The sequence below is a fragment of the Podarcis liolepis genome (genome assembly GCF_965112155.1).
Source record: "Podarcis liolepis genome assembly, chromosome: 12".
NCBI lineage: Eukaryota > Metazoa > Chordata > Lepidosauria > Squamata > Lacertidae > Podarcis > Podarcis liolepis.
This window is the reverse complement of record NC_139563.1, coordinates 39,916,790-39,938,978: the sequence shown is the minus strand read 5'-3', so window position 1 is coordinate 39,938,978 and position 22,189 is coordinate 39,916,790. Positions and strand designations below refer to the sequence as shown.

The 22,189-nt window shown below is 42.7% G+C and overlaps 1 protein-coding gene across 1 annotated transcript; it reads left to right on the top strand.

Moving 5' to 3' along the window:
- The first annotated feature begins 3,674 nt into the window (after positions 1–3,674).
- On the top strand, positions 3,675–22,123 carry EFHB (EF-hand domain family member B). The gene is made up of 13 exons (XM_083468225.1): positions 3,675–3,840; positions 4,859–4,915; positions 6,556–6,699; positions 8,460–8,640; positions 9,742–9,852; positions 10,458–10,587; positions 12,884–12,967; positions 14,106–14,173; positions 15,038–15,192; positions 16,662–16,869; positions 18,116–18,319; positions 20,578–20,759; positions 21,786–22,123. Exons 1-13 carry the CDS (start codon positions 3,757–3,759, stop codon positions 21,945–21,947), a joined length of 1,770 nt encoding a protein of 589 aa, XP_083324351.1. The 5' UTR covers positions 3,675–3,756; the 3' UTR covers positions 21,948–22,123.
- The last annotated feature ends 66 nt before the right edge of the window (positions 22,124–22,189 follow it).

Here is a 22,189-nt window from a genome sequence, read left to right as displayed (position 1 = left end):
AAATTCCAGACTTGGTTCCAGCCCTCTGAACGAGAGACTGCAGTCACAATTTAGACCAGGGATGGGGAAACTGTGGCCCACCAGGTGTAGTTGCTCCCATCAGAATCAGCCAGCATGCCCAGTGGTCAGAGCTTTAGTCCCAACATCTGGAAGGCCACAGATTCCCTGTCCTGCATTTAGATCTAGTACATTAAGTTACCTCAGCAGTGTTCCTGAGCATATTCCTTTTAAAAACTCTCATTATTTCCATGTTTATTTCTCATGTTTATTTCTCATGTTTATTTCTCATGTATCTGAAGAAGTGTGCATGCACACGAAAGCTTATACCAGAACAAACTTAGCTGGTCTATAAGGTGCTACTGGACATTTTTATTATTATTATTATTATTATTATTTACTGCGTCAGACAAACATGGCTACCTACCTGAATCTAATCTCATCTGTGTGTGAATGATAGATAGTTTTACTCCTATGGCAAAAAGAAAGGAGTTTTGTATGGGCTGCCTAACCACTATCAAAGCCCTTACAAAGCACATACCTTCCCTCAAAGAATTCTGGGTCCAGTAGTTCACCTCTCATAGAATTACGGTTCCCAGCAACCCTTAACAAACTACAGTACCCAGAATTCTTTGAAGAAAGAATGTGCCTTAAAGGTATAGTGCGTGCCCTGCCATGGATACACCACTGAATTGTGTAAAAACATGTCTCCCACCTCTGCTACTCTGTGCCCAAACAGAAAAGGATGCATGGAAACACATTGTTCTGAATCTAGAGGGATATGTTGACATGTTAGCCCCATTATCAATGAGATGAGTCAACTATTACTATCCTGAAAGGCTTAAGACACAGCATTCAGGAAGCTTGCATTGTCTCTCTCCTCGAAGAACAAGAACAACAGGAAATTCCTGACTCTGCCCCATACAACTAAATGACTAAAGATAGAATGATGCTATTCCAACAGTAACTAAGTTGGTTGCAAGGGCGTTAAAGCATGGGTGGGAAACGTTTTTTCTACTGAGGGCCATTTTCCCTCAGGGGTATTCTGCTAAGGGCCACGTGCCAGTTGTGTGTCAGGACAGCCAGAGGTGGGCAGGGCTAAAGTCAAAAGTGGACAGACTTATTTCCTTTTTCTATCAATCTTGTTCTGCCCTCTTCTGCCTTTTTCTCCAACCTCCTCTCTCCTTCTTCTTCCCACTTCTCAGGGGAAGGACAGATCATTCTGGTCAGAGCTCTGAACTGATCACTTGCAGGCAGTTTCTGAAATCAGGCTGGTCCTAGGCAGTGGTGGCTGATGCCCATTTGGTGGAAGACCAGGAGCTCAAATTGGAGCCAGCTCCAATGACAGATCCTCCAAGTGTCCCTATTTTCCGAGGACAGTCCCGGATTTACAGAAGCTGTCCCAGTTTCTGATTTGATCCCAGAATGTACCACTTATTATTATGGAATAGGATGTCTCTATTTTCATCAGAGAAATGTTGGAGGGCATGTCCTCTTCTCCCTGGCCTTTGGCTAAGTAAACAATCTATGGCCTTTTAAATATATTGGGGGTTATTGGTTTGTCATTGTATTTGCTATGAGGTATTTTGTGCTCTCATTTTGTATTTTATATGAACTGCCCTATGTTCTTAAAATGAAAGGTGGTGTTATTATTATTATTATTAATAATAATAATAATAATAATAATAATAATAATAATAATATTGTAGAGTAAACTTCTTTACCAAATGTGTCATGGGCTTTGAAGACACTCGAACTCAGGATGAAAGGGAGAAACGTGCTAAGAGGAAGGAACGCTTGGCAAACCCTCACCGTGATCAATTCCTGCCCGGAAACCTGTGTCCCCACTGTGGAAGGACGTGTGGATCCAGAATTGGCCTCCACAGTCACTTACGGACCCACTGTGAAAACCGTGTTTATGGAAGACAATCTTACTCAGCTACGAGTAATCGCCAAAGAAGGAGAAGACATGACAGTGTGGGAAGCAAGTTATGGGAAAATGTAGGAAGCTGCTTTAATTCTGAGTCTGACCATTGACCCATCTTGCTCAGTATTTGGATCTGTTGACAATGGCTCTCCAGGGTTTCAGCCAGAATATTCCCATCCCTACCTAGATATGCAAGGGATTGAACCTGAGGCTTTCTGCATGCAAAGCAGCTGTTCTACCACTGAGCTATTGTCCTTCCCAAAGGGGCAGCTTCATACAGGAGAAGGCAATCCCAGCCCTACCTGGAGATTAAATTTGGGAGCATTTGAATGCAAAGCTTGTGGTTTACCATTGAACTCCAGCCCTTCTCCAAATGAAAGCCCCCCTTGTGACTTTAACGCACAAGACAAGCGACTTTAAATGCTTCACAAAGCAGATGTTGCTTGGTTAAGTTCTCTTGAGATGCATTTCCTAAATGAAGATGGAAAGTCTTTGCATCTTTCTTTCTTCTCCATGTGATCAATCATGAGATTTTTGGCATGAGATCAAGAATGTTACAACATCCCCCCCATATAAGCCATAACCTTTGCATGGCTTATTATATTGAACACTTCAGGTGTTCAATATATATAAATGAACATGAGCTGGAGAGATCTTAGCAATGATGGAGTGTAAGTGTTTAGCAGGAGGTCTGTAATAGATATCAATTATTCTCTGGGTGTGCATATAGGGGAAAAACATGCATATGGTCCAGACATCTCTTGCGATTCCTCTGTTCTGTATACCATCTTTCATATGTCACTTTGAATAGTGAGGGTGCAGAATTAAATTTCATTAATGTAGATCAGCTATCCCTGAACATACCTTCCCTTCCCTTTAAAAAATGCAGTTAGGGTGATTAAACAGTGGGGACAAAGGTAAGACGACGCTTTCGGTGCATGTTTATTTCTGCATTATTGAATAGAACCAGGATTGCTGCACAGAACAACAGGATCAAAACAAATAAATTACCTTGAAGGACAGCCTTTGCTATACTCACCTTTCAGCAGGTGGTGCTGTGGTCTAAACCACTGAGCTCCTTGGGCAGTTCGAATCCCCACGACGGAGTGAGTTCCTGTTGCTCTGTCCCAGCTTCTGCCAACCTAGCAGTTCAAAAGCACACCAGTGCAAGTAGATAAATAGGTACTGCTGTGGCGGGAAGGTAAACGATGCTTCTGTGCGCTCTGGTTTCCCCTTGCGCCAGAAGCGGTTTAGTCATGCTGGCCACATGACCCAGAAAGAAGGCTGATCGCCGAAGAATTGATGCTTTTGCATTATGGTGCTGGAGGAGACTCTTGAGAGTCCCATGGACTGCAAGAAGATCAAACCTATCCATTCTTAAGGAAATCAGCCCTGAGTGCTCACTGGAAGGACAGATCCTGAGGCTGAGGCTCCAATACTTTGGCTACCTCATGAGAAGAGAAGACTGCCTGGAAAAGACCCTGATGTTGTGAAAGATTGAGGGCACAAGGAGAAGGGGACGACAGAGGACGAGATGGTTGGACTGTGTTCTCGAAGCTACCAACATGAGTTTGACCAAACTGTGGGAGGCAGTGGAGGACAGGAGTGCCTGGTGTGCTCTGGTCCATGGGGTCACGAAGAGTCGGACACGACTAAACGAATAAACAAGAGCGAAGAAGAAGCTGCGTTTCCCAACTTTGGCCTGTAGGGGGCGGGAATCTGGAGTGGACCATTCCTTCCCCGTTGCTAGGATACGCGAGAAAACATCCCCTTTCCTGCAGCTCCTGAGCTCTCGGCTTTCTTCCTTCGCCAAGCGGATCCCTCCCGCCAGGATGGTGGGAGGGATCCCAGCCAAGGGAGTCCCCAGGCCAGCGTATCCGGGGAGGTTTTTCGACCGCTTTCCCGAGCTCCCCACAGTGAGTTTTCTCTGCCCTTCTCCTCCCCTCTCCCTTACTCTTCTCCCCCGCATCTTTATAAAGATGTTTGACTGACACTTGCTCATCCCTTCCGCTCCTGTTTAACGTCACGCCTCTCCTTAAAACAGCTCCAGAGAGCAGCCTGGAGAAGGACGGCACTTTCAAGGGGGTGGGATTTATAAGATGGCCATAATTTGCAGGTGGAAGGTGCATCCGCTGGCATCAAAAGACCCGACGATTGCTAGTTAGAGGGCTGGATCCACTCTTAAAAGGCAGATCCACACCATGCATACAAAGCACACCCAACACTCGTTTAGAGTGCAGAGCTTCCGTCCAAAGCAGCCTTTCTGAACCTGTGGGTCCCCAGATGTTATTGAACTACAACTCCCATCACCCCTAGCTAGCAAGGGGTGATGGGAGCTGTAGTCCAACAACAACTGGGGACACACAGGTGAATCCTGGGAATTGTAGTTTCCCCCCTTGCACAGCGGCAGTTCCCAGCACCCTTAGCAAACCAGCCCAAGTTACTAGCTTAAGTCCTATTGATTTCAATGGCTCGAAGCATGGCTAACAGTGCGCTCCTAACATGTCTACTCAAAAGTAAGTCCAACTGAGTTCCATGGAGTTTACTGTGAAGCAAGTGGGGTTAGGATTGCAGCCTAAGGCTGGATCCAGCCCAGACTTGATAATACCAGGCAAAATGAACCAGCAGTCTGACCTGGTATGTATAAAGCTGTGTACACACTATATTGTTAAAGCACACTCAAAGCACAGTCTTTCCCTCAAAGAACTCTGGGCACTGTAGTTTGTTAAGGGTTGCTGGGGATTGTATGTCCATAAACGATGAACCCATAGATCATGGAAATTATTTATTTTTTGGCTATAGAGCGAAAAGATATGCACAAATGCGAAATGAATTTTATTCAGACATATACCTTTATAAACATATTGGTGTTGTGAGCGTTTTTGTTATTACGATCTCTTGTCTATGCTGTTTGTCTTTGCTTGCTTTTTTCAGGCTGGAAAGCTTATGTCCATTGGAGAAACAGCTGGCCATTGTCTCACTGACGTCTTTGTAAGCACCCTATTTGACTATGGATTGTCCTATGTACAGACCACTGTCGGTTATTATTTTCTAACTATTCTCCCTCCAGACCATTATAGACTTACTATTTTACGTTAACAACATATTATACATATTGTAGGGACGTGGGTGGCACTGTGGGTTAAACCACAGAGCCTAGGACTTGCCGATCAGAAGGTTGGCGGATCGAATCCCCGTGATGGGGTGAGCTCCCGTTGCTCGGTCCCAGCTCCTGCCAACCTAGCAGTTCGAAAGCACGCTAAAGTGCAAGTAGATAAATAGGTACCGCTGCGGCGGGAAGGTAAACGGCGTTTCCGTGCGCTGCTCTGGTTCGCCAGAAGCGGCTAAGTCATGCTGGCCACATGACCTGGAAGCTGTACGCCGGCTCCCTTGGCCAGTAAAGCGAGATGAGTGCCGCAACCCCAGAGTCGGTCACGACTGGACCTAATAGTCAGGGGTCCCTTTACCTTACACATATTGTACAAGAGAAGCTCAAAGGGACTGTAGTGTCCTGTTTGGGGTGAAAACAAAACAAAACAAAACAAAACAAAACACCTGGTATTGACTGTAGTGGATCCTGAATGTCAGTAGTTTTCTCAGTATTCATTACTTGAACTTGCTTAGGGCTGCAATCCTAAACACATTTACTAGGGAATGAGCCCCACTGAACACGGGGCAACTTCCTTCCTTCCAAGCAGACATTCATAAGTTTCAAAAGTCTCAATGTAGTAAATCACAAATGTACAAATAATTTTTCAAATTTATTTAGAAAACTCTTTGTATACCACTATTCATAGAAACATCAAAGTCATTTAGAACCAACACACATATATACACTGTACAATAAAGGCAATTTTGATGAATTAAAATCAGATGAGTAACCCTACAAAACATTACAATTGAAAATACACAAAATGTGAAGCTTCCATTATTTGTCTTTTCTTTTCTGAGGTTGTCAAACACACTGCTGTGACTTTTGAAAAACAAAACACAACAACTTATTTCTGGAAGCTTGAGGGCTGACTATAAAAGGAAACCTGATATTCCCACCTAACTGTGCAGGTGTCTAAAATGGCTTATAAGTAATTGGATTGTGTTGACTACAAAGTAGTTTCTGTTGATTCTGTTTTTGCTCATATAAAGCCCACTATGCTTGTTGGTGTTTTGTGTTTTTTAGGAAGTTAAATCCATGTGTCCCAGTTAATACAGAGGACAGAACCAGGTCACTAATAGATTTTGTATTTTCAGAAAATGGGAGGATATACATTTTGTTTTCTTTTTCTTTTTGTCCCAGTAGCCTGGATGCCTTTTAAAATCTGTCTGGTGTCCTGTGAGGCTAACCTAATTATGTCTGCCTACATGTTCCTGCACAACTTCTTAAGACAGTTATGAATTGCAGACTTGGGAGCAACAACTGCTTTTCTTAGCTACCCTCTCAGTTTTCCTCAACACTGAGCCTGATGAAGAATTATGGAGAACCCAGGCGCTTGCCCATTAATTTGCAACATTCTGATTGGTCCAAATGAAGGTGTTAATTACTTTTCTGGGGGATTCCCTTGCCCAACGGACCAACTCAGCTATCTACAGTATTTGCAGGAATATTCTTAAACTCTTTTCTTCTTGTCTTATAGCCAATTACTCCACCTGTTGTAAAAAAGTTTCGAAACACCAGCAACCCTTCTCCTGGTGCAGAGAGAATATTTTATGGCCGTGCAAACGATCCTGATATTGCATCACATTTGACACATGGCATAAAGTCCGTCAAGTCAATCTCTGTAAGAATTTTAAAATAATATCCTTTTGACTCATGGATGGGAAACACAAGCCTGATTGGCCCTGTGCCAGGGGCATTTGATGGACATAAACTGGGATATGCTTGTCCCCTATAAGATTACCATTTCTAATATACAGTGGTACCTCAGGTTAAGTACTTAATTCGTTCTGGAGGTCCGCTCTTAACCTGAAACTGTTCTTAACCTGAAGCACCACTTTAGCTAATGCGGCCTCCTGCTGCCGCCGTGCCGCCGGAGCACGATTTCTGTTCTCATCCTGAAGCAAAGTTCTTAACCTGAAGCACTATTTCTGGGTTAATGGAAGATGTAGTAGATAGGTAGCCGTGTTGGTCTGCCATAGTCAAAATAAAAAAAATTCCTTCCAGTAGCACCTTAAAGACCAACTAAGTTAGTTCTTGGTATGAGCTTTCGTGTGCATGCACACTTCTTCAGAAGGTATCTGAAGAAGTGTGCATGCACACGAAAGCTCATACCAAGAACTAACTTAGTTGGTCTTTAAGGTGCTACTGGAAGGAATTTTTTTTATTTTGGGTTAGTGGAGTTTGTAACCTGAAGTGTATGTAACCTGAGGTACCACTGTATCTCTGTTGACCTAAGTCTAAACATGGAACTTTGGGTGGCAGTGGGCACTTTGGGGTTTTTAAGAAAATGCTGTGGGCACCAGTCACAAAATGGCTGCTGTGAGGGTGTGGCATAACACAAAATGGCTGCCTGGTGGGCTTACCATAATGGCATCAGTGTAGGAGAGATAGAGTCAGTGGGTCAGCTGGGCTGGGTCATCTCTTTCCTTCACAGCTACTCCCTTACTCATCACTCACCACTTGTTTCCGCATGAATCCAGCTTAGCCTGTCCTCCATCAATGGACAGCATGAGTTTTTTATTCTTTTGCCCCCTGTAAGTAGAACAGTTCTGGAAACCAGATATAAATCCATTAGATTTTATCCTCTGCCTCTGGTAACATCCCTTTGGGCAGTCTGGGGACCTGCACTTTACCTATACCATTTTCTTAAAAGGATGGGATGTGGGTGAAGTTGTGAACTGTGATCTGTTTTTTGTTTAAAGAATTAAAATGCTAGTATTATTGCTTTCACTAGAAGCATTGCAGCAATAGTAATAAATGTGTTAAGTTGTGGGCGAACATAGCAGATGACACAGTGATTTCTCCAGAGGAGCTCTTTATTGTAAGCTGAACAGAACTGAAGAGCAAACAGCTCAGCCGGCCTGCTTTTATAGGCAGCCGGCTATCAACATTGTAGCAACAACAACCCAGGGTTTCCCGCCTAAAATAACTGACGTGGACCTGAGTGAAAACTATCTACACTATCCCCCCTGCTGGCCCAGGGTGAAACTTTAGTACATAACAGCCAAAGACGTTTCAATTAGTGACATCGCTCGGTGGTTGACTTATACATACTAATACATACAAACTTCTGCTGCTGTGCATTCTGAATGATGCCTTTTTAGAAATAACAATTAAGAATGTATATTTGCAATGCTACGTTACACAAAGGTGGTCTTAAATATGAGGTTTAGCATTGTTTTTTTACATGAAATTAGTAGGATTGTGGCATTTGATAGATTTAGAATGCACAGGAATGAAAGTTGTGTGTCCCTTGTATAGGAAACACATACTTTTTTGTGCATTTTGCAGCGTGCACCAGAAAGCTAATAAACGAATGTTATATGAGATAGTTCAGAAGTGCAGCACTGATGTACTTGATGTGGTGTGAAATCTCTTCAGGTGGCATCGCTGGCAAATCCGCCTCCGAAAACATGCTTTGAGCAAAAACTTCAAGAGAAGAAAGAATCTGTTTATGCAAGCGTTCGTGAAGCACCTCTTGGGCGATCCCATGATCAGTCGTTACACTTACCCAAAGGCATGGATGTGGCTAACACTCTGTTCGGAGGAAAAGTGATCAGAGGTAGAAAAATTTGTACTAAAACAAATCATTGATGAATGGCTGGCAATTCCATTGCAAGCTCATAGGGTCTTCTTTTATGCATCTCAAAAGCATACCCATATTTTTTTCAAATATTATGGGCAACATTCAATGATGTTCACCCACTTGTGCAATAAGAATATACTTGGGCAATGGGACTTTTTGTTTCTCTTCTGCCACCTCTAGCACCTCCCCTCCCACAAAAAAACAACAACTCTGCCCTAGAAGGTCCTTCAACCCAATGAGGACACACAAGGGCCATAGGGTGGAGGAGAGGCCCCACTGTGTGTCCAGAAGTCCATTCATGCTGTGTTGGATCTCATCCTATGTTTGGAATAAGGCACATAGGAGATTGCCATTCAATCCTGCTACTATCTTATAACAACATGCAGGTATAATGTATATTTGGGGACGTGGGTGGCGCTGTGGTCTAAACTAAGGTTACCAGATTTTTTTCAATGGATCCAGGGACACTTTTCAACTTCAATGGATTTTGAATGGGGACTGATTTGTAAATCCGGGGACTGCCCCCGGGAAACGGAGGCATCTGGTAATCTTAGTCTAAACCACTGAGCCTCTTGGGCTTGCCGATCAGAAGGTCGGCGGTTTGAATCCCCACGACGGGGTGAGCTCCCGTTGCTCTGTCCCAGCTCTTGCCAACCTAGCAGTTTGAAAGCATGCCAGTGCAAGTAGATAAATAGGTACCACCCCAGCAGGAAGGTAAACAGTGTTTCCATGCACTCTGGCACTTGTCATGGTACTTCATGCGCCAGTATCGTTTTAGTCATGCTGGCCACTTGACCCGGAAAGCTGTCTGTGGACAAACGCCGGCTCCCTCTGCCTGAAAATGAGATGAGCACCACAACCCCATAGTTGCCTTTGACTGGACTTGACTGTCCAGGGGTCCTTTACTGTTTTACCTTGACTCTGATGTACCCTGTGGTCTCTAAACCCTGCATTGCAACTGTTTCTGGAATAAAGTACATGAACAATCCTTAAATACATGTGGTCTGTTATTTGTCAAGAGTTTTAAGATGTTGTTTAGATCAGGTTATTTCATTACATGTAACGGTTCACTTTCAGAGGGTCCTAGTGGAGATGTTATAAATCCACCAAAGACATTTGACGAAGTCCAGAGGGAAGCAGAAGAAGGACATGATTTGTATGTTGTGACACACAATGATTATTACGTTGGTGAGTAAGAAGGAAAAGGAAAAGTCATACATAGATTTTTTTTTTAAATGACCATGGATTATTGCCATTTTGCATACATAAAAAAGAAACTTGACACCAGTAAGAAATTACTTTCCAAAGAGCTGCCAACAAATGCAGTAATCTCATGACACTTTTCATGTAAGCTCTGTATTGGAATGGCAATTGTATTATGTTGTATTATGTTACTAATATATTCAACAAATGTCAAAGGTTGTTGCCTTGCAACAAGTCACTCTCTTTCTACATCACTTTGTTATGGTCCTAGACGTTTCTCATAATGCCCAGGGGCTTGTAGCCAAAATGCTGAGGTTTGTTTTTATTTTATTATTTATTTATTTCATAAAACGGATACATTGCTTGATTGTTAAAAACAACAAGCCAAAAACGCCTCAAAACGGTTTATGAAAAGATAAAACAATAAAACTGAGGGGGGGGGGGAATTCACAACCATATTTTAAAACATACAAAAGTTAAAATGCTAAGCAGATTAACACCACCTCAACTTCCTAAGCATCTGGGTTGGGTTTTTGTTCATTTATGGTGTACATAATAAATAAATATCCCCCCTTTCCCCACCCCCACAGGGGAGTCGGTTAATAGAAAATATAATCCATCTACGTTCAATAGATTAAATCTATATGGAAAGGAAACCCCCCACTTCAACGACGGACGAAATGTAGCTAGAACTTTACGCTGGTTCCCTGATCTGCAGATGTAAGTTGCATTATATAAGTTAATGATGCTTGGCTTGCCTCAGTTACAGCTTCCTGGTGACACACGTTTTGAATAAATAGCAGATTACTCTTTATACCTTTTCTGGCACCAGTTATCCTCAGTGATGTTGCCTCATGAGACATAAAGTGTCACCATGTTGAATGCACAAAGTCGTGCATTTCAAGAACATTTCAAGTTGTGAGGATCCTACTGCTCTGGGGAGATATTTGGAATCTACTTTTGCCTCATCTCCTCTTCCCCCCTTTTATGTTGATGTGTTCTCCGAGAGCTAGAGATGTTGGGAAGCGGTGTGATTCATGTCTGCTGATTGATCCCTCTTGACCACCTGATTCCCTGGCTAGAATTTCCTGGCTGGATGATTTTGCCTGCAGTATTGAAGATCTCTTAGTACCCTCTGACCTGCTCCCTTGGTGGCACACTGTGTGAGATGCCGCCGGGACCACATAACACCGGTCCTGAGAGATCTGCATTGGCTCCCAGTACGTTTACCAAGCACAACTCAAATTGTTGGTGCTGACCTTTAAAGCCCTAAACGGCCTCAGTGCTGTATACCTGAAGGAGCGTCTCCACCCCCATCGTTCAGCCCGGACACTGAGATCCAGCGCCGAGGGCCTTCTGGCGGTTCCCTCACTGTGAGAAGTGAGGTTACAGGGAACCAGACAGAGGGCCTTCTCAGTAGTGGCGCCCACCCTGTGGAATGCCCTCCCTTCAGATGTGAAGGAAATAAGCAGCTATCCTATCTTTAAAAGACATCTGAAGGCAGCCCTGTTTAGGGAAGTTTTTAATATTTAATGCTGTACTGTTTTTAACACTTGATTGGGTGCCGCCCAGAGTGGCTGGGGAAACTCAGCCAGATGGGCGGGGTATAAATAATAAATTATTATTATATATTATTACTAACTCTCAAGTCTCCAGTTTTGAGAGCGGCACATCATCTAACCATCCTCCTGCTGTGGGCAGGCTATCCTTATTTTAAATTTTCCTCTGCATATTTGATTGCTTGCATGGCCTTATTTAGGTGTTATACAATACTAGAAATACAAAATGAAAGTGGGGATGACCACACTGGCTCTGCTTCCCTATCGCTGACCCTTGCTGTTCTCCATAAGATAAAGATCAGGGTTCAACATCACACAAGGGCTGCGGCGTAGCTAGGAGAGATGTGTGGCTCAGGCGCACTGCAGGCCCCACGGTAAGTGCTGCCCCTTCCACAGTGTGGAGCTCAGTGCACCCCGCCCCCTAGCTACACCTCTGAACAAGGGCTAGATCTACAGAGCTATTAAAAAACGTTGTGAAAACGGTCTGCAAAAAAAACCATAAAGTTCACCATTGAAAATATCGTTGAGTTGCAATTTCAGCTCCACAGCGCCGTCTTGTGTCACAGTGTTATAACATTTTATAACGCTGTATTTTGACTAAAGTAGCTGAGTTCAAGGAACCTGCATAGATAGAAGCAGGCTCCCTATTGTGGACCAACTCACAGTGGCCCCATCCTCCCAGTGAGCTTGAGGCAAGAAAGGGAACAAACTGGACAAGGCCACATTCTGGGATTTAAAAATTGGCCAGTTGCCCTCCAACTCATGGAAGACGAGAGGGAGCAGAACTACGATTCTCAATTCCAGTCTCCCCACTTACATATTGTATTTCAGGATTTGTTTAGTGCCTGAATAGTCTAAGGTCTTGTGATGATGAATGGAGGATCATAGTATTTGGGCTGGCAGTGAATTACAAAGCCCAATGCATTGAAAATTAAGACATATTTTATGCTAATAAGTTCCCGAATGGAGTGGGGCACTATTCTCCAATTTACTAAACATAATGGTTGATCGAGTCTTGAGGTTCTCCGTGTTGATGATGGTTTATCAACTCAGGCTTTTAGGCCTGTCCTCTAAGAGTATCCTGCCAATGATATTTTAGATCGCTTCTGTTTATCTCTGCTGGGTGTGGCAGAGCTCTACTGGTAAAGAGCCAGAAAATGAACTTTAAACAATTTTCCTAATTAACTTTAAAACACATACCATTAACCAAACACTACATTACCTGATCCTTACTTGCCTTTTTAGAATTTAGTTTTATGAAAGCATTTTAGTTTTCTCAGATTAGAATAGACATTGATATGGGGGAGCCACGTGTAATGGATGAGGTCCATCTGATTTACTTTTTAATTATGGTTTTAATGTTATATGTTGTAAACCACTCTGGAATTCTAACTGATGATGATGATGACAATCTGTTGCAATTCAACTATTTTGCGGTTATCTTTTTTTTTTTTTAGGAAGAAATCAGCACATTTAGTGTCTAAGATAAGTGATGATTTCAAGGAAAAATTTCAGCCTCAGCTTGGAAAAGTCCTTGATCCGTAAGTGAATTAAGAGGGAGTCTTCACAATGCACCCTCCATGAGAAATTAGTTGGTTGTGTGTAATTGGCGTGTGTGTGTTCCGTTCCTTTTCTGCATCTTCCTTTCTGGGGCCTGTGAGTGACATAATACAGTGACATAATACAGATTACTAGCAGATGCAATCATTTAGAGAGCCTCATAGCCCCATATCGTCTTGGCTCACATTTTGAGATGTTCTCTCAGGCTAGAAAGGGCTGAGGTGATAGTTAACTGGCAGAAAACTCTGTGAAGCTTTACCACAAGGTGAGCAATCCAACAATTTTAGATTTCCTCCACGACTTCTGTGTGATTAATACAATATGCAAGTTTGTCCTAAGAATGCATTCCACCACTGATACAGTGTCTGCCTGCCAACTTGAGCAGTGATGGTGGTCTGCCCATGTTGGAGAATGTCAAAGGAAGTTGAGTGTAGGAGCATGGAATTGGACACCATAGTATTCTTCAGTTAGTCCCTAAAGAGTTTAATGCCTTACAAGCAACATTCAAAAATAAATAAATCCCAAAAAATTGTTTCTCTTCTCCCGGTGATTGTAGAAATGAAGACATGGGTTTAGCCAAGTTGCTCAAACAAAACCATGATCTGAAAACCGTTTTACTGAGTATTGCAGCTCCAACTTTTTCTATATCCGATTCTGCTAAGCTGCCATGTGTGCTTAGCGTGCTTTTAAAACCCCTTTTTCTTTTCTGACAGATACATGAAAAAGACTCTATATGCACATCAATATCTGTTAAATAAGAAAACAGCTTATTTAGGCTGCGGGGTCTCTTTTGCTCTCTAAAGAAATGTAAGCATCGCGATCAAAGACATTTATCGCCTGCTGTGCAAATAGTTCTGACAGTTATTACTATGTGCTAAAAGGAAAGAATGTGTAAAAGAAAAGGATTCTCAGTCGTGAGTGGCTTTGATTCATGTAGGAAAGCCCAAGTGAAGACATTTCAGGTGAACTCTTACCAAATGTCTTCATCAGTTTTTCATCTTCGCTTACGGCACAAGGGGTGACCTGACAGACAGGTCTATCTTTCATGTCTAAAGCAAAGATTATGCTGGGGTGAAAAAAATCAAGCATTTATCTAACAGATTCTTTTCATTTTTTTAGTATAGCAGACACACTCAACGTTCCTCCAGACCATACCTTTGGAGTGCTTGTTTGTCCTGAAGAATACGGCAAGTATATACACAGCCTCCCTGCTTATTCACAAGGATGTCTTGGGAAATTGTTTGGAAACTCAGGCTGTCCCATAGCCCTCCTGCAAGATGGCTAATTGGGAGTAGTAGATGGAAAGATATCTCACCAGCAGAACTATTGGTTGCAAGTGCTTACCTGTAAAGCCCTGGGTGCTTCTCGAAGGAACACAAACCCCACTTTGAGAGGACACATTCATCATGGTCTTATCTTCTGCCGTCAGAACAAATATATTTTCATTAATATTGGTGAATATTTCACACCCTTTAATATGACAAAATCTATTATTACGTAACACAGAGCATACATCTAACAAATCGCATTTCTGATTTGATTAAACAATCCACATTCCTTCTATAACATATGGCACACACCGCACGATAAAAGCCTATAATTTCATCAGGACAAGTTATTTGTTGTTTACTCTTGTAACAATTGTTTTCTCAAAATTTATCTTCTGTAGCATGAAAAATAAATAAAAACATTTTTTTTTGAAAAAAGAATTGCAGCTGTAGGATGAGGGAGTGTGTCACATTTGGTCTGAAGTGTGTGAAAACAAGTTGAGCTGGAGACATAGGTCAAATGGCCCGCCCGCCCTGTCCTCTCTGAGTGGCCCTGCCTTGGAAGCTTGCCTTACACCTAGTCTGATGTTTTTTCTGCACAGGCTATAAATGCTTAGAATAATGAAACAAAATATGGCTACCTCTAGCAGTAGGAGCCCCCCCCTGCCTCTGTTCCCTACAGGGATATGGTGCAGTCGGGATTGAGAAAGGGATTGCTGAAGTATCAGACAACAGCTGAAACGTGGTCAAGCCACAGTTTTCATTGACTGTTTTTTTCTATAGGTGTCGGGGACCTTCTTCACCAAAGGCTTCCTAGTGAATTCCTTCGTGGAAAAGACAGAGAAAGGGCTGTCTTTGCTGCAATACGACAGAATCTGAAGAAAGCCAATTACCACAACTTTGACACATTATTGCAAGCCTTCAGGCATTACGATAAGGTGAGCCTTGTGCCAAGATGTCAAGCTCATGACAAGCAAGTGCTGCAGGAAATGCCTATATTCTTGCTGTTAGCGTTGTACTTGGAATAATACAAATACTGCCACGGTAAATAGTTACCAGCACTTGTACTGCCTTTAATCTGACATCATACCCTGGCCTTTGAGCCATGAGATGTATATGTTCAGGGCCTACCCTATTTTTTGCGATTGCAATTCTTGCAATTTTAAGTTTTTAAATAGTGAAAGTAGCATACCAAAACGTATTATATTAGGGGAAATTGCTTGAAAGAAATTAGGCAGAATTGCCTGCAAACATGTCTGTTAAGAGAAATTCACAAAAAAACATGGATGGATTTTCATTAATACCAAATAAATAAATAAATAAATAAATAAATAAATAAATAAATAAATAGCTGCAAACTGATGTGGAAATGTGGAGAACTAAACCTAAGAGTAAGGGACGCGGGTGGCGCTGAGGTCTAAACCACTGAGCCTTGGGCTTGCCGATCAAAAGGTCGGCTGTTCGAATCCCCACGACGGGTTGAGCTCCCGTTGCTTGGTCCCTGCTCCTGCCAACCTAGCAGTTTGAAAGCACATCAAAGTGCAAGCAGATAAATAGGTACCGCTTCAGTGGGAAAGTAAAAGGCGTTTCCATGTGCTGCTCTGGTGTCGGTGTTCCATTGCACCAGAAGCGGCTTAGTCATGCTGGTCACATGACCTGGAAAAACTGTCTGCGGAGCGGACAAACGCCGGCTCCCTCGGCCAGTAAAGCAAGATGAGCCCCACAACCCTAGAGTCGTTCGCGACTGGACTTAATTGTCAGGGGTCCCTTTACCTTTAAACCTAAGAGTGAGAAAATTAGAAACTGAATTTTACAGATTCACCCATTCCTAAGTACAGTAGTACCTCAGGTTAAGTATTTAATTCGTTCTGGAGGTCTGTTCTTAACCTGAAACTGTTCTTAACCTGAAGCACCACTTTAGCTAATGGGGCCTCCCGCTGCTGCCGCGCTGCTGGAGCCTGATTTCTGTTCTTATCCTGAAGCAAAGTTCTTAACCTGAAGCACTATTTCTGGGTTAGCGGAGTCTGTAACCTGAAGGATATGTAACCTGAGGTACCATTGTACAAGCAAGGACAGCCCAAAGCATTTTGCCGCCCGCTCCAAAGATGGTATCCCCCACCCCACCCCATTTCAAGAACAGAAGTCAGCCAGAGTGTGAGCTGCCTTTTGCTTCAGCACTAGCAATGGGATAGCATCTTCCATTGCACCTGAGGCAGCAGGCTAGCGGGGTCAGGGAAGGCAGTGGCTGGAGGGCTCAGGACGACCTGCTAGGGAACTTCTGCTGTGGCCTCCTAGAAACTCCCCCCCCCCCCGCTGAGTCATAGGGCCGGCCTTGGGTGCAAGAATCGTAGTTCAATTAAAATGGGCCACCTGCATTTTTATTACACACATTGTGCTGTTTAACTAGGATGGTGATCGGAAAATCAGCAGAGATGACTTGAAGAAGGCCTGCTTCCAGCTTAATCTCGACTTGGATCAAGAGCTCCTGGACGCTTTATTTAATTACTGCGATTTGGATCAAGACGGGTTTATAGACTATCTGGAATTTGCGAACTTCCTTAACTGGAAAGACAAAACGTCTATCAAAGAGTATGAAGAAAAAATAATCACGAAAGGTATGTGGGAAACACAGTTTTAAACCACAGATGTGGTTTTAATGTACATATACATACATGCAGGGCTCTTTTTTTCTAAAAAAATGTTTAGGGGTACTCTCGTTTTGACTCAAGAAAATCACCATTTTATAGTTCAAATTGGTAAATGGACAAAAGTACAAAGATTCACAAAATCTTTAGGGGTATGCATCCCCCTGCGTCCCCCCCAGAACAAAGCACTGTATACATTCATATATACATACATACATACATACATACATACATACAAACACACACACACATTTGATTCCATGAGTATTCCCTAAAGCAGTGGTTCCCAACCTTTTTGTTACGGTGTACCACAAGTCCAATCCTATTTAGTATGGTGACCCATTGCTTTATTCTCAGGTGAATTTTGAACCTTAGCTTTTCAGCCGCTGTTGGTTTTGTGCATTTTAACTTCACGCTTGCCTGTTTTATAACCATTACTTGTGGCATCCAAGCAAAAATGTATCTAGCACGCCTCTTAAAGTGGATTTTTTTTGGAAATATTTATAGTACTCACAAAGTTATACATAGTTTAGTTTATGGGAATGTAAGAATACCAACCATCTTATTGCAAGATATTGCTCTGTGAGTTATAAACACGTATTTTTAAAACGTATGGTTACATAAGCAGTGTTAGATGTAGTGAACCACAAATAGTTTGAATAGTTTTATACATGATGATTTAAAGACTATTTACAGAAATATTGTAAAATTAATGAATGTTAGAAGGATGTTGGAAAGAAACTAAGGGGTTTCCAGCTGTAATGCTTTAGGAGATACGGGGGGGGGGGAAGGTTTACAAATGGGTAAAAGCTTAATGGTAAGGATTTGCTGAACTAACAAATTGAAGTGGAATACAAAGAAGGGAGGTATGAGGAGGTTTGGGGAAATAAGCGTAAGGAAGATATGTTATGGAAAACTATTTGTTTTTTAATTGTTTTTATGTTGTATTTTGTTTCTTTTTATTTTTCATTTTCATTGTTATATTTTAAAAACTTTAATAAATATCTTTTGGGGGGGGAAAGAATAGTTTTATACATGATGAAGTCCATTTTCTCAAGTATCAGTATGATGACTGAGTTTGCCTGTTAGCCATGCTGGCTGAGGCCGATGGGAGTTGTAGTCCAACAACATATATGGAGGGCGCTGCAATGGTGTTGCAACTTTTCGTGACAGCAACAAATATTTTTGACATTTCGGTATCATTTATTTTTCACAGGCAGAAGACCAGCGGTCTTTGACCTCATTCCACAAGAAGCAGATCAGGATGCTGTGCTGAAGAAGGAAGACATAGTACTAAAGGAACCAGGAAGTGAAGAGAAAACACCCAGAACACTTTCGAGACCGACAGACCGGGTGTTTTCTGACTACCGCACAACCTCTTCTCAGTATAATGCAGTTGTAGGAGGCATTCCGTCATCATGTATGCACAAGACGTCCTTTTCATTGCCAAGTTACTTAAAATGTTTCCAGATGCCACTGGCAAATGTAATAATTAACCATATTGTCACTAAGGGTACTCTAGATGGCAGTTGCTTTTGCTCCCAGTTGGGGCATTGTGGTTTGCAACGGGGAGTGTGGAAAGTGCCATATAAACACACATGCAGTTCTTCTTCCTCTTCTTCCTCTTCCTCTTCTTCCTCTTCCTCTTCTTCTTCCTCTTCTTCTTCTCCTTCTCCTTCTCTTCTCTTATTTGGGGATCACTCACAGTGTCACGGATGAGTTGTGAGTGCTAGCAGAGATAAGAGTCCAGGAATCCAGCCATATTTACAAAGTTTATTGCTTCTTTCTTGCTATTTACAATCGGCTCTGAAAGTACGTCTCTGTCATGGCGAGTCAGTTGCCTCGACTGAGGAACCTTTCGGTTTTCCCCAGCATATCCACTTCCTCAGCCCAACCCCCCTCCTTCCTCTCTTACGAGAGTGGCTTGGCCCCAGAAGTGCCTCCCCCCTCTCAGATTCATTGCCTCCTTTCATCACCTTCCTCGTCCGAGGAAGAACAGCTGCTAATTAAAGGAGCTTTCTCTCGGTAAGTCCCCATTCTCTCCCCCTTCTCTGCCTCCAATTCCCTGACACATAGCCAAGTAAGATTGTCTTCCATAAACAAGAGTACGTAACACAGTGAGTCCATAAGTGACTGTGGAGGCCAGTTCTGGATCCACACATCCTTCCACAGTGGGGAAATAGGTTTCTGGGCAGGAGTTGATCATGGTGAGGGTTTGCCAAGCATGCCTTCCTCTTAGCGCGTTTCTCCCTTTTGTCCTGAGTTCAAGCGTCTTCAAAGCCCATGACACCTCCGGTAAAGGCTGTTCTCCTTGCACTAACCCCATGTTCAAACCATTAAGGAACTTACATATCTTGCATACCCTCCAAGTGTCCCTGTTTTCCAAGGACAGACCCAGGCAGCTGGCGCTTGTCCTGAGCGGTGGCGGCGGCAGTGGCTGCTGCAAGGGACCACCCCATTGCCTCTCTATGACGGCTGCTGCTGGCCTCCTCCCTTGGGCAGCTCATAGCAGCTGCTGGAGTGCGGGTGAGAAGGAGAGGTTGTTGCTCCTGAGGTTCAGCCACGCATAATGTGCCAGCCCTGAGGTGCAGGCAGAGGCCAGGGCCACCCTGAGCGGGAAGAAAGGGGAAGCAGAGCAGAGTGCAAGGAGTCTTGATTTTAAAAAAACCAAAACCTTTGTGCACCCTCATCTAATCTTTCCCCTTCCCACAATTTATTTATTAGTGTGTGTTTTTCTTTTTGTAAATCTACCAAAGAATCAAACCAAGATTAAGGGGTTTTCCCAGGATGGTGGAGGGTGTGTGCAGTGGTGGTGGAAATGCTGGGGGGGAGGAGGAGAGATGAGGGGTTGTGGAGGGTCATTTGCGAGGGAGTGAGAAATGTCCCTATTTTCATGTCGGAGGGCATGATCTTGCATATAGTTTCTACTTCTTTATCCTGGCCTTTGACACGAGAGTTACAGAAGGACCCACTCTATTCCTATGACTGCAATTTGTTTAACCCGCTTTAATGTTGAATATTTAAACTGCTGTGAGCTGAGACCTTATGGTGAAGGACAGGCAGGAAATAAAAATAAAAATACCAAGGAAAATTGCCCAGGGTCATTTCCATAAGCCCTATGCAGACTGGAAGTTGAACCTCCCTACATGTTCCCTGTAAGGGTCAGATGTGCCAAAACTGCATTTTTGTACTTCATTGCCTCATGATCAAGAACCCTTAGTTCAGTTTTTGGTACCTGAATCAAATACAAATAACCAGAAATACAAATGCTACTAGTATAAGTCTGCTTTTCAGTTTGGTTGTAAATGTAGCTCATGATCCAGCCAAAGTTAAGAGCTTTAAAGTCTTGTTTTTAACAAGAGTTTCACTTTCTCCTATAGAAATCAATGAAACTTGCTTCCTTTGGCCTGGAGTTAGCCCACAGTGAGAACATCTCTTTTTCTTGCATATCTTGTATTCATGTCCCCAGTTTCAGCTTCATGTGATAACATAAAACCCAGATGAGTACAAAAATTAAGGGAACACTGAATTTTGAAAAGAAAACTTTGGGTTGGAAACTCAGCTCTTTAACAGAATATGTTCATTTCGGGTATATTGTGCGATCTGGTTCTTTGTGAACAACTTCCTCTAACACATTGCTTTCTTCCATTTCTCTCTTTGCCACCTGTTTTCCTACAGATTACCCACTCCTTGGTGTCCCAACCATTCGATCAGACATTCCAGCCCCTCGATTTCGCCGCATCAGTGACAACACCAATTATGGTGATCAAGCCACTGTTTATGGGTTGTTATACCCCTCGATCTATAGCAATAAAGGAGTGTACGAGACAGACTTCTTCAAGACAAGATCAAAGGACGAGGTAGAGCATAATTTTTGAGAGTTCATTCACATCAGCTCTACAATTCTATGAGTCTATGAGTGCTATCTAAGCCAGGGGTTCACAGATTTCATCCTCGCCACCTTTCTTGAATACTGAAGCATCCACAAGAGATTACATAATTTGCTTTGTCTAAGATCTGTGTATTCTCACATCATGGAATTAGTATTTAAAAAAACAAAACAAGATCCGACAACATTTTCTCTCTCTAATTTTACTGTATTCATGAATTCCATTATATATGACGTGAAACTTGGTTTCCAGATTGGTCTCTTACATTCCATGCCTCCACCTTGTCCTGACACCGAGCTTTGCACTTTTCTCGTCATACTTGTTTCTAATTCCCAGAATGGTGGGCCTAATTATTTTCCATAATAAATGCACATTGTACAACCACACAGCTACCTGCAGATAAATTTGAAGTTGGGTAAAGAAATTAGCAAGAGAGGTTAAAGCTTAAGCAGCACATGTGCCAACTTCAATAAAATATTTGGGGAGGGCAGGTAAGCCCCACCCTACATAATCACACGATGCGGCACATGCACACCATTTGAATGGCAAGGTCCATCAACTGGGGAGAGGCCTGGCTCCCTCAAATATTTTATTGGGGGAGCCAAAGGTACCACGGCCCCTAGCAGTGGGCTGCTATATTGAGCAGGGACTGTGATGCTGCCTTGTTAGAAGATCTGTGGTCAAACCTGATTGGATTACTCCAGCCATTCCCAAACTGGTGCCCTCTAGACGAATGACAACCCCCATCTTGCTATCTGGGGCTGATGGAAGCCAAACTACGGAAAACATCTGAAGGGCACCCGGTTCAGGAAGACTGGCTTAGTCCATATTTAGTTAAAATCCCCATCTTTAGTGGCCCACTTAGTGTGTTGTCTAAAGCCTCACTAACCTGCAGTAAATAATTATTTATCTCAGTATCAATTCTATAATCTGCACATGTGTTTATTCCTTCTATTTCAACTGGAGATTATAATTATACTGTATATTCTTTTGTAGATTGCACGCATCTTGAGAAACATTGGCGTGAGCCTTTCAGATGAAAGCTTTAATGAAGTATGGAGGCAGGCCAGCCAGAAAGATCACAGAGGAAAAGTTTGTGTAGAATCCATCAGGAATGTGCTGGATGAGATGCAGGCAGCACACATCAAGAGCAGATAGCGGTGCTTCTCCAGGTTCTGTGGTTCTAAATGTATTTTGTTGGAGGTCCCAGGCAGTATTCTTTCCCTGTATGGAGTGGATTATCCCATTATTATTTGGCTTGCAAAAAAGAAAGAATTCTGTACATATGAACCTTTATTTACTGAAAACAATAAAAACAGCCCTTTTAAACCGTGTATTTTATAAAATGATTCAAAATCCAAAATTCAAAAATGTGTATAAAATAATTTGTTGTCTTCTAC